General features: G+C 37.8%; 1 protein-coding gene across 1 annotated transcript; it reads left to right on the top strand.

The window, feature by feature from the left end:
- The first annotated feature begins 11,308 nt into the window (after positions 1-11,308).
- On the top strand, positions 11,309-12,217 carry LOC149119243 (putative vomeronasal receptor-like protein 4). The gene has a single exon (XM_089325133.1). The coding sequence runs from the start codon at positions 11,309-11,311 to the stop codon at positions 12,215-12,217; it is 909 nt and encodes a 302-aa protein (XP_089181259.1).
- Positions 12,218-13,368: the final 1,151 nt, after the last annotated feature.

Below are 13,368 nucleotides of genomic sequence, written 5' to 3'. Positions count from 1 at the left end.
CAGAAAACTCGAATGTGGGGAGGGATTGACTGTATTTGGAACCAATTAGTGTTTTCCAGCAGAAAACAAAATGTTACATGCTAAAATGCATTCAAAACCCTCAAGTCCATAGATGAAGCCCAGAAAACACAAACACACACAGAATCTGTAGCAAGATCTGGGATTGAGATAGACGCAAACGCCGGATATTTCTGCTTTCCTCCAGCTGTATCCCGACAAAGTGTTGTGGCATTCGGGTGAAATGTCACCAAAAAATCACCGTCAAAGTGGTTTTGGAGAAAAGCTCAATCTTTCTGTACAGCAAATGCATCCAGTGCCATGGTAACAAATAGAAATAGCATGTTTTCTCGGGATTCTGAATTGTTCTGCCCAGAAAACTCGAATGTGTGGAGTGATTGACTGTATTTGGAACCAATTAGCGTTTGCCAGCAGAAAATAAAATGTTACATGCTAAAATGCATTCAAAACCATCAAGTCCATAGATGAAGCCCAGAAAACACAAAAAAAACACAGAATCTGTAGCAAGATCTGGGATTGAGATAGACACAACATACCGGATATTTCTGCTTTCCTCCAGGCATATGTGGACAAAGAGTTGTGGAATTCGAGTGAAAATGAACGAAAAAATCACTGTCAAAGTGGTTTTGGAGAAAAGCACAATCTTTCTGTTCAGCAATTGCATCCAGTGTCATGGTAACAAACAGAAATAGCATGTTTTCTCGGGATTCTGAATTGTTCTGCCCAGAAAACTCGAATGTGTGGAGGGATTGACTGTATTTGGAACCAATTAGCGTTTGCCAACAGAAAATAAAATGTTACACGCTAAAATGCATTCAAAACCCTCAAGTCCATAGATGAATCCCAGAAAACACAAACACACACAGAGGCTGTAGCAAGATCTGGGATTGAGATAGCCACAACACACTGGATATTTCTGCTTTACTCCAGGCATATAAGGAAAAACTTGTGGAATTCGGGGGAAATTTCACCAAAAAATCACCGTCAAAGTGGTTTTGGAGAAAAGCTCAATCTTTCTGTACAGCAAATGCATCCAGTGCCATGGTAACAAATAGAAATAGCATGTTTTCTCGGGATTCTGAATTGTTCTGCCCAGAAAACTCGAATGTGGGGAGGGATTGACTTTCCTCTTAACACTGCTTTTGCTGCGTCCCATAAGTTTTGGTATGTTGTGCTGTTATCCTCATTTACTTCCAGAAAGTTTTTGATTTCTCTTTTGATTTCTTCTATGACCCATTGTTCATTCAGGAGCATGTTGTTCAATCTCCATGTGTTTGCGTATGCTCTAGGGTTTCCTGAATTGCTAATTTCCAACTTCATTCCTTTATGGTCTGAGAAGCTGCATGGTATGATTCTAATTCTTTTGAATTTGCTGAGACTTGCTTTATGGCCTAGTACGTGGTCAATCCTAGAGAAGCTTCCATGTGCTGCTGAGAAGAATGTAAAATCTTTAGCTGTAGGATTGAAAGTTCTGTATATATCTGTTAGATCCATTTGGGCTATAGTGTCGTTTAAATCTACTGTATCCTTGTTGATCTTCTGACCGGATGATCTGTCTATTTCTGAGAGTGGAGTATTGATGTCCCCCCAGTACTACTGTATTGGGGTCTAAGTCTCCCTTTAAGTCCGTTAACAAATCTTTTAGATAAACCGGTGCCCTGTAGTTAGGTGCATATACATTGATAATTGTTATATCTTCCTGTTGAATTGATCCCTTAATCATGATATAGTGTCCCTCTTTGTCTCTCTTAACAGTTTTTGTGGTAAAGTTTATGTTGTCCGATATTAAGATGGCTACGCCCGCTCTTTTTTCATTTCTGTTGGCATGGTATATCTTTTTCCAGCCTTTCACTTTCAGTCTGTATGGATCTTTGTTGGAAAGATGTGTTTCTTGTAAGCAGCAAATAGATGGGTTTTGTTCCTTAACCCAATCAGCCAATCGGTGTCTTTTAACTGGACAGTTCAGGCCATTCACGTTCAAAGTGACTAATGATAAGTGGTAACTTTGCCCTGCCATTTGCCAAAGATAAGTTCTAATATATGCTTTGAATTCCCTGTGATCTTTTGCTGTGAGGTTTCCTTCCTTGGTTTCCTTCCTTTACCTTCTTTCATATTGATGACCGTGTTTCTGTGTTTCTGTGTGTAACACATCTTTAAGCATCTTTTGCAGGGCTGGACGAGTGGCAACAAATTCTTTCAATTTCTGTTTGCAATGAAAAGTCTTTATTTCACCTTCATTCACAAATGATTGACCTGACACCATCAAGTTACTAGAGAACATTGGAGAAACCCTTCAAGATATTGGCACAGGCAAAGAATTTCTGGAAAAGACCCGGGAGGCACAGGCAGTCAAAGCCAAAATCAACTATTGGGATTGCATCAAATTGAGAAGTTTCTGTACTGCAAAAGAAACAGTCAGGAGAGTGAAGAGACAACCGACAGAATGGGAAAAAATATTTGCAAACTATGCAACAGACAAAGGATTAATAACCAGAATCTACAAAGAGATCAAGAAACTCCACAAAAACAAAACCAACAACCCACTTAAGAGATGGGCCAAGGACCTCAATAGACATTTTTCAAAAGAGGAAATCCAAATGGCCAACAGGCACATGAAAAAATGTTCAAGGTCATTAGCAATCAGGGAAATGCAAATCAAAACCACAATGAGGTTTCACCTCACCCCGGTTAGAATGGCTCACATACAGAAATCTACCAACAACAGATGCTGGCGAGGATGTGGGGAAAAAGGGACACTAACCCACTGTTGGTGGGAATGCAAACTGGTTAAGCCACTATGGAAGTCAGTCTGGAGATTCCTCAGAAACCTGAATATAACCCTACCGTCCGAGCCAGCCATCCCACTCCTTGGAATTTACCCAAAGGAATTTAATTTGGCAAACAAAAAAGAGGTCTGCACCCTAATGTTTATTGCAGCTCAATTCACAATAGCTAAGACCTGGAACCAACCTAAATGCCCATCAACGGTAGACTGGATAAAGAAATTATGGGATATGTACTCTTTAGAATACTATACCGCAGTAAGAAACAACGAAATCCAGTCATTTGCAACAAAATGGAGGAATCTGGAACACATCATGCTGAGTGAAATAAGCCAGTCCCAAAGGGACAAATACCATATGTTCTCCCTGATCGGTGACGACTGACTGAACACCAAGAGGGAAACCTGTTGGAGTGAGGTGGACACTATGGAAAATGGTGGCTTGATCAGCATAGCCCTGACTGTTAATGAACAACTAAATACATTATCCCTCTTAGTAGTTTTTTTTATCTGTTCTACTTAATATGACTGGTTTAGATCTGTAATTGATGCACAGTTATTCTTAAGTGTTGAAAATTAACTGAAATGTGATCCCTGTTGAACATGGTGGTGGGAATGGGAGAGGGAAGAGATGTATAATTTGGGACATGCTCAGGCTGACTTGCCCCAAGTGGTGGAGTTGGAAGCATACCAGGGGATTCCAATTCAATCCCATCGAGGTGGCATGTACCAATGCCATCTCACTGTTCCAGGTGATCAGTTTCAGTTCACAGTTGGTCATGGTGAAGGGACTGGGAGTCAAAGGGAGCACATAGACAAGTCTAGTACCTGCTAATGCTAACTGATGGAGTAAATAAAGGGGAGAGTGATCCAACATGGGAAGTGAGATACTCAGCAGACTCATAGAATGGCAGATGTCCTAAATAGCACTCTGGCCTCAGAATCAGCCCTAAAGGCATTCGGAGCTGGCTGAAAAGCCCATGAGAGTATTTCAGGCATGGAAAGCCAAGACACTCTGGCAAAAGATCTCTGCGAGTGAGATCCCAGTGGAAAGAACAGGCCATCAAAGAAGGAGGTACCTTTCTCTGAAGGGAGGAGAGAACCTCCACTTTGACTATGACCGTGTCTAAACAAGATAAGAATCGGAGAACTCAGAGGGCTTCCATAGCCTTGTAAACTCATGACTGGAGCATAGGGAGATTACTGATGCCATAGACAGGAGTGTCAATTGGTAAAGTCAACAACAGGAGTCACTGTGCACTTACTCCTCATGCAGGATCTCTATCCTTAATGTGCTGTACATTGAGATTTAATGCTATAACGAGTACTCAAACAATATATTTCACCTTGTGTTTCTATGGGGGTGCAAACTGTTGAAATCCTTACTTAATGCATACTAAACTTATCCTCTGTAAAAAAAAAAAAAAAAAAAAAAAGAAATTATCAATTCCCAACTTGACTCTCACTGGGATTAAACATGACAATAGGTCTGCTCTGATTTCATCATAATTTTAAAAAATCATCTATTATTTTTCACTTTATGTTTCTGTGTGGGAGCAAACTGTTGAAATCCATACTTAATGTATACTAAGCTGATCTTCTGTATATTAAGATAATTGAAAATGAATCTTGATGTGAATGGAAGGGGAGAGGGAGTGGGAAAGGGGAGGGTTGTGGGTGGGAGGGACGGTATGGGGAGAAAGCCATTGTAATCCATAAATCGTACTTTGGAAATTTATATGCATTAAATAAAAGTTTAAAAAAAAATATTAAACAATAATGAATTCAACAGGTGGCCATGAAAAAAATCCGTTATAGTGATTGCTACTAACATATTCTTTTGCTTGCTTACCAGAAAATTATCTAGAAATATTTTCTATTGTATATTAAATATTTTAAAAAATTATTAGTCTGGGTGAAAAATATTAAAAAAAATTAGTTCCAATGCATCCTTAAAATAAATTTACGTTTAGTATTTAGTTTTTTAAATAAACATTTTAACACTGATTAAAAATTACAATTTTTAAAGAGATCAGAAAAAAATAATTCCTAACACATGAAGGGAATAGTGTTTATGATAAAAAATAATCCCTACCATCAACATTTCTGATGTCCTTCAAAAGATTTAGGCTGCATTTGTTTTTAAAAATTTTATGTATAAAAAGTCCCTCCTCAATTTCAATTAAATTGCTAAATTATTACCACTTTCCTATTCATATTATCTAACTTGACTAAGAATACTGTTCTCTGTAGTTTTGAGTATTTAATGTGGAAGAAAGAGAGGAGGCAACCATGATATTGTGAATAAAGTGAACCAAAATTGCAGGGATGTACACTTGTGGCCACATAGGCATCTGCCCTTCAACAAATCTGACCGCCAGAAAACATTTATTGATGTGATCAAATATTGCAGAGTCTTAGGTCTCTAAGTCTTCATTTTGAAACTGCATTCATGCCCTAGGGAGGGTGATATTCCAGTACCCTGGGCCCAACATGGGCCTGATCAGGGAACTTAGAGCATTTTTCATTGTTTTATAAATTTGACATGGCGGGTTTGCTATGGCTATGAATTCCATAACAGTGTGATGTACTGGGGTGACATGTTATTACCTCTGTAAAACATAGTTTTATCCTTTCCTGGTGTCTACTTGATCCTGGTGGTTTTAAAAAAGTGCAATTTCATGGACTATTTTTGGGTGTCCCCAATTGTTACCTTGTTCTGCTATATTTTTTGTCTCCCAATTCTGTGGCGACACTTTTGTTACTTACAATTTTTCTCAGTGAGACTAGGAATTCAATGTTTAGGATTACATATTCCTCATCAACTCTGTGCTATATCTACATTAAATTAAGTTTCTAAGTAGATGACACATTGCATTCATTCAATGCTATTGGGTGCTTATCCCGTTTATTCTTCTAGAATTTGTCCATTTTTAAAAAACTATTTTTGTGAAACTAATCATGGTGGAAAGGATTTTTTTTTCTAATCGAATATGCAAACTGACTCATTTTATCAATGAATGCAATTAACCTACTCCCCATGATTGGTGTATCAAAAATTCTCAATTATTTTAATATTGTCAATGTCATAGGTCAAATTGATAATAAATATGGTAAAACTTGTAGTGAAGACAGTATTGTTAACATAATAAAATAGTAAATTCTATCATATATACTTATATTCTTAAGTCTACAGGGACTATAACATCATTGTACATTCATTTGTCAAATATCCCTAAAGTTACCATTCATAATATAACAATACTTTAATAATTTATATTGTCATAAAGATAAGAAAAGAGGCTTTATCAAAATCATGTTTCTTGAGGAAACCATTGTGGTACAGTGAGTTAAGCTGATGCTTGGACATCTGCATCCCTTATCAGTGTGTTGGTTCATGTCCTGTATATATGCTTCTGACCCCTCTGACTCTTTCTTCTGGTGCAACTAGGCAGCAGCAGATACCTGTACCTGGGTTCCTGGAACACAAATGAGTGACTGAAATTGAGTTCCTCACTCCTATTTGTGGCCAGTTTTCTTGGGCATCTCTGGGAGTGACCAGTGAATGGGAGATGCCTGGCTCTCTCACTACCTCTGTGTGTGTGTGTGTGTGTGTGTGCATATCTTTGCCTTTTGAGTAAATATTTTTAAAACATACTTTGTGTACCAAATAGCCCTCGATTTTATATAGATGGCATCTTTTTGTCATACTGCTTCTGTTTTATGTACGTGCCTAATCTAAGCCCAGAGATTTCATCATCAGTCTTTTGGTTCCTAGTCTATTTATCTATATTTTTTAGTTCAAATGCATATAATTTTTAGACAACCTAAAAGAAAATTTTTCCCTTAAAAACAATGCCTTCATTCCAAGTAAATCACAGCCAAAATAAATGAAGGTCTCGAGATAATATCAGTCCCATTTCCTGTAAATCCTGGTGTTGTGTGGATACAAGCAGCAACCAGTTCTGATAAGCAGTGATAGATCCAAAGCAGTTGTCAATTTTGTTAACATTTTTCCATTTCTAAAGCATTCTTAAAGAAAATCATAAATGGGGTCATCTCATCCTCACGGTAGTACCAGCAGAGCAACCATGCCAAGTGGATTCATGTTTTTACCCAAATAGAACTGATAGTTTTTGAAATTAGCGAGGATATGTTTGATTTGTTGTGCACCCTCTATCATACAAGGTTTTACTTTCTGGTCTCTGTTCTTCAAGTTTGCCTTTGATTGATTCCAGGTAATCTTTAATATGCTTCTTGAAGGAATCTTTTGTGACTCTGATTTCCTGCAGGTGATGGTTCATGACAACATCAACACCAGTGATTACTGTGCTTTCAGTACCTTTGCCCTAGGGACCTTCAGAAGAGGCATTCATGCAAAGGAAGGAATCATCAATGTTACCCTCTGCCCACTGGCCATCTTCCCCTCCACCTCCAGGCACATCTTGCAAATGTTATAGAACATCTCATCGTCACTGATGAGGTCCCCATAGGTAAGCATGATGCCACCTGGAAGAAGAGGACAGTGGTGGTAGCTTTCCAGGAGGTCGAGCTCTGGGTGTGTGTGTAGCAGCCAGAGCAGCTCTCAGGGTTAGTGGGGAGAAGGCCAAAAAGTCCAGGTTCATTTAATTGTGTTTTCCTCACCATGATCCAAGATGAAGTGAATATTTTGACATATAAGATGAAAGGCAGGATAAAGAAGGTGAACATTGCCCACACTTTCTGTCTCTGAGAATGCTCAGAGGCTTCACTCTCAGCCCCAGTAATCTCAGATTTTCAGTTCTTCCAGTGAGAACTGAGCTGTATGTTGATATGTTTAAGTATTTACTTTGTTTAACAAAGGACTCAATTCTCCTTGACTACACCCTAACCAAACTGTAAGTAACCATCTTCAGACTCTTTCTTACATGTCGACAACATATTATTGCACCTTCAGTGATCCTTCCATGATGCAACTGCCAGATTTTCACATAAAAATAGGATACAAAATTAGCTTTAAAATACAAACAAATAATATGATATTTTGGAGTACACATATATGTTGCAGACAGTTATCAGTTGTTAGATACAAGGAATTAATGTGCATTTTCAAAAGTGAAATGGACACTATGAGAAATGGTGACTTGATCAGCATAGCCCTGATTGTTAATGAACAACTTAATACATTATCCCTCTTAGTAGTTTTTTATGTCTGTTCTACTTAATATGACTGGTTTAATTCTGTAATTAATACACAGTTATTCTTTTTTTTAACTTTTATTTAATGAATATAAATTTCCAAAGTACGACTTATGGATTACAATGGCTTCCCCCCAATACCGTCCCTCCCACCCACAACCCTCCTCTTTCCCACTCCCTCTCCCCTTCCATTAACATCAAGATTCATTTTAGATTATCTAAATATACAGAAGATCAGCTTAGTATACATTATCAATACACAGTTATTCTTAAGTGTTGAAATTTAACTGAAATGTGGCCGGTGCTGTGGCTCAATAGGCTAATCCTCCACCTTGCGGTGCCGGCACACCAGGTTCTAGTCCCGGTTGGGGTGCCGGATTCTGTCCCGGTTGCCCCTCTTCCAGGCCAGCTCTCTGCTATGGCCAGGGAGTGCAGTGGAGGATGGCCCAGGTGCTTGGGCCCTGCACCCCATGGGAGACCAGGAAAAGCACCTGGATCCTGGCTCCTGCCATCAGATCAGCACGGTGCACCGGCTGCAGCAGCGGCCATTGGAGGGTGAACCAACGGCAAAAGGAAGACCTTTCTCTCTCTGTCTCTCTCTCTCACTGTCCACTCTGCCTGTCAAAAAAAAAAAAAAGAAATTTAACTGAAATGTGATCCCTGTTAAACATAAGAGTGGGGATAAGAGAGGGAAGAGACGCACAATTTGGGACATGCTCAAGCTGACTTGCCCCAAATGGTAGAGTTAGAAACATACCAGGGGACTCCAATTTAATCCCATCAAGGTGGCATGTGCCAATGCCATCTCACTAGTCCAAGTGATCAATTTCAGTTCACAATTGATCATAATGAAAGGACTAAGAGTCAAAGGGAGCACATAAACAAGTCTAGTACCTGCTAATACTAACCGATAGAATAAATAAAGGGGAGAGTGATCCAACATGGGAAGTGAGATACTCAGCAGACTCATAGAATGGCGGATGTCCTAAACAGCACTCTGGCCTCAGAATCAGCCCTAAAGGCATACTGATCTGGCTGAAAAGCCCATGAGAGTATTTCAGGCATGGAAAGCCAAGACACTCTGGCAAAAAAACAAAAACAACAAAAAAAACACACCTAGATGAAAGAGATCCCAGTGGAAAGAAGAGGTCGTCAAAGAAGGAGGTACCTTTCTCTGAAGGGAGGAGAGAACCTCCACTTTGACTATGACCGTGTCTAAACAAGATAAGAGTCGGAGAACTCAAGGGGCTTCCATAGCCTTGGAAACTCATGACTGGTGCATAGGGAGATTACTGATGCCATAAACAGGAGTGTCAATTGGTAAAGTCAACAACAGGAGTCACTGTGCACTTACTCCTCATGCAGGATCTCTATCCTTAATGTGCTGTACATTGAGATTTAATGCTATAACGAGTACTCAAACAATATATTTCACCTTGTGTTTCTATGGGGGTGCAAACTGTTGAAATCTTTACTTAATGTCTAGTAAACTGATCTTCTGTTAAAAAAAAAGAAGAAATTATCAATTCCCAACTTGACTTTCACTGGGATTAAACATGACAATAGGTCTGATCTGATTTCATCATCATTTAAAAAATCATCTATTATTTTTCACTTTATGTTTCTGTGTGGGAGCAAACTGTTGAAATTTTTACTTAATGTATGCTAAACTGATCTTCTGTATATAAAGAGAATTGAAAATGAATCCTCATGTGAATGGAAGGGGAGAGGGAATGGGAAAGGGGAGGGTTGTGGGTGGGAGGGACGTTATGGGGGGGAAGCCATTGTAATCCATAAGCCGTACTTTGGAAATTTATATTCATTAAATAAAAGTTAAAAAAAGAAATCATCTTAATGATTATATTTCATATATTATTGCTCATCCACAAGAGCCATGTTTTTTTTTTCTCACCCAGACTGTATGTTGTTAACAAGAGCCTCATTAGAAACAAATAACAATTGAGTATCTGATAGAGCAAGTCTGTTTCAGTGCATGGTGGGCATTTACCAAATGAGAGAAATGAGGCAGGGATAATCAGCCAAATATCACTGTGGCAGGAGAAGGAAATATTGAAATCCTTAGCTACTTGCTTTCATGTAATTATGTTATCTCTTTCACCAAACATCTCATAACGTATGAGGACACTATAATTTCATATATATATATATATATATATATATATATATATATATATATATATATATATATATATACCAAAATAAATACTTTTAAATACTCTACACACATATGTCTGGTGCGAAATGGCTCAATCTCATAAATGAATGGAAGAAGTACTGGGACCAATATCATACACTGCTTAAATATATAATTGAATTGATTATGATCCTTGAAATGTGGAGATGGTTAATCTTCTAGTCAATATGGTCCTGGTACTTTTTCTGGTTCCATGGGTACAGATACACTTTTTTTGTTTGTTTATTTGTTTGTTTTTGTTTTTGACAGGCAGAGTGGACAGTAAGAGAGAGAGACAGAGAGAAAGGTCTTCCTTTTGCCGTTGCTTCACCCTCCAATGGCCGCCGTGGCCGGTGCGATGCAGCCAGCGCACTGCGCTGATCCGAAGGCAGGAGCCAGGTGCTTCTCCTGGTCTCCCATGGGGTGCAGGGCCCAAGCACTTGGGCCATCCTCCACTGCACTCCCTGGCCATAGCAGAGAGCTGGCCTGGAAGAGGGGCAACCGGGACAGAATCCAGCACCCTGACCGGGACTAGAACCCGGTGTGCCGGTGCCGCAAGGCAGAGGATTAGCCTAGTGAGCCATGGCGCCAGCCAGATACATGTTTATGGAACAATTATTCATTTATGATACATAGTTCTTTTGCTCTAGTTGATTAAGCCTTCGAAGCAAATTCAACAATGACTTTACCAACTCTGCTATGTGCCTCTCATTAATTCATGCATGTCATGTGGTTGTAGAGGAATTTTTCTACTTCTACCATTCATTTATGAGATTGAGCCATTTCACACCAGACATATGTGTGTAGAGTATTTAAAAACATTTACAGAAAAATGCAATTAAGTTTATCTTGCTGCAAAAATGTTTGAAATTCACAAATATAGGAATCTTTAAAGGGTTCAGAATATGGATGTAGTGAAAAATTTCATTTGTTACAGAGAATGCAGAAATCTTACTACCAAAAATCCGTACAAAATATTTGGGGTTCCTTAAAAATAAGTGGGTAAAATAAAAATCATATTTGTGATAACTTTTATGACAGAAGAAAGAACACTGCTGACATAAGATCTGTTTTTGTTTTACAGGTATCTTAAATGTTTCCTGTAATGCTGTTCATATGAAAAAAAGTTTCCACTTATGCTATCATTAAAAAATATGTATGTTTTTCAAGCTGCCATTGGAATCTTAGCCAACACCTTCCTCTTTCTCTTCCACATCTTGACAATCCACCAAGATCATAGACCTAAGCCCACTGATGTGACCACGTGTCACTTGGCATTTGTCCATATAATGATGCTACTCACAACACTGGAAATTTTATCTGCAGATATGTTCGAGTCACTGAATTTTCTAAATGACTTAAAATGTAAGGTTTTGCTCTATATGATCAGGGTGATGAGGGGTCTCTCCATCAGTACTACATCCCTCTTGAGCATCATCCAAGTCATCACCATCAGCCCCAGCACCTTCTACATGTCAAGATTTAAACATGGACTCACAAATTATATTACTCAGGCTTTCTTCTGTTTTTGGTCCCTCAACCTTTCTTTCAATAGTAACATGATCATCTACACTGTAGCTCATTCCAACATGACCAAACTACTCAATGTCAATAAGTACTGCTCACTTTCCTCAATGAATTCTATCATCATGGAAATATTTTTCACACTTGCATTGTCCCAGAACATCTTCTTTGTAGGTATCATGCTACTCTCCAGTGCATACATGATGATTTTCTTATCTAATCATCAGAGGAGGTATGAGTACCTTCACAGCATAAGCGTTACCCCAAGAACTTCCCCAGCAAAAAGGGCCACTCATACTGTCCTGCTCCTGGTGAGTTTCTTTGTGATTATGTACTCTGTGGATATCACAATGTCATCTTTCTCAACTGTATTGTGGAAATATGATCCAGTTGTCCTGGATGTCCAGAGACTTGTGGGAAATGTGTATGCCATAGCCAGTCCTTTGATATTTTTTAGTTCTGATAAAAGAATAATTGGTACTCTGAAAAATGTGATTGATATGACAATTTTAACAAGTTGATGAAACAAATCTGAAAAACTGAATTCTAACTCTGTTAAATATTCAAAAAATTAGGGAATTTTAATTTTAATTTAAATGTGTAGAATTTTACTTGTCTTTTTACTTGTAACTTTTTTTTTTTTACTTTGACAATGCCTCCCTTAGTTCAGTGGTCTCCATGTATTGAAATTACTTCTTAAACTTTCCAAACTTAATGTAGGATTTTTTTTCCTTTAGACTTGGCATCTATGAAGCAGCTTTTGCTACCTAATCCTTAGATCTTACTTCAGAAGGTAATCTGCATATTACTGTTTGTTGAAAGCATATTAACTAAGCATCCAATTCTAGTTTTACTGACAATTTCTCAATGATCTGTTAATAGTTATTTCTGCTTTCACACATATAAACTATGGAGATTTTTCTCATGTCTTCGCAGATTATCATCCTTTTCTCATTTAAGTCTTTTTTTTTTTTGATGTTACCACTTTTCTGAATTCACTGATTTGTGTCTTCTTGTCAATTTTGGATACCTGAACACTAAGTAATTCTTAGACTAGTTTCTTTGATTTCTTTTGTATAATCCACACAATTAGATTATTTAATTCCTTTTCATTCTAACCTTTGTATATGTAGGTTTATATTTTTAACTTCTATTGATTTTCTCTTTTTATTTTACTTCTACTAACTATGCTCAGTAGTTTTTTCTTTGGCTCAGTCTAATGTTTGACATACATTTTATATAAAGTAGACTCAATTTACTTGCTGTTTCCCAAATATGCCTTTTTATTCATTTGGGTCCTTGTTATTTTCATGTATTTTGTGATTCTCCCATCTGCATTGTATTGAATTACATGTTTTAAAGATAATCCCCCTGTCTAAAGCTTATGTAATGTGAAATTTTATTTTGGTAGGTTATTTCTGTGTGAAAAAGTAATTAAGATTATTTCTCATATAGTGAGATATCACCTTGGAATGTTTGCAGTTAGTTTTCTTTTATTGTTTTTGTCCCTCCAATCTGAACACCCAAAAAGATTTCTCATCTTCATAAGTCCTTTATGAATAAAGAATCTGTTTCTTTGTTCCTTCCATGGAAAATTTATTTGGTTTGCTTTCCTAGTTTGGGGGGTTCTCAAATATTTCTTCCAACTTTATTAGACATTTTGGTGAATCTT

The sequence above is a fragment of the Oryctolagus cuniculus genome, chromosome Y (genome assembly GCF_051225735.1).
Source record: "Oryctolagus cuniculus isolate XC-2025 breed Fujian yellow rabbit chromosome Y, ASM5122573v1, whole genome shotgun sequence".
Taxonomy (NCBI): domain Eukaryota; kingdom Metazoa; phylum Chordata; class Mammalia; order Lagomorpha; family Leporidae; genus Oryctolagus; species Oryctolagus cuniculus.
The sequence above is the reverse complement of the archived record's forward strand: the minus strand, read 5'-3'. Positions and strand labels throughout refer to the sequence as shown.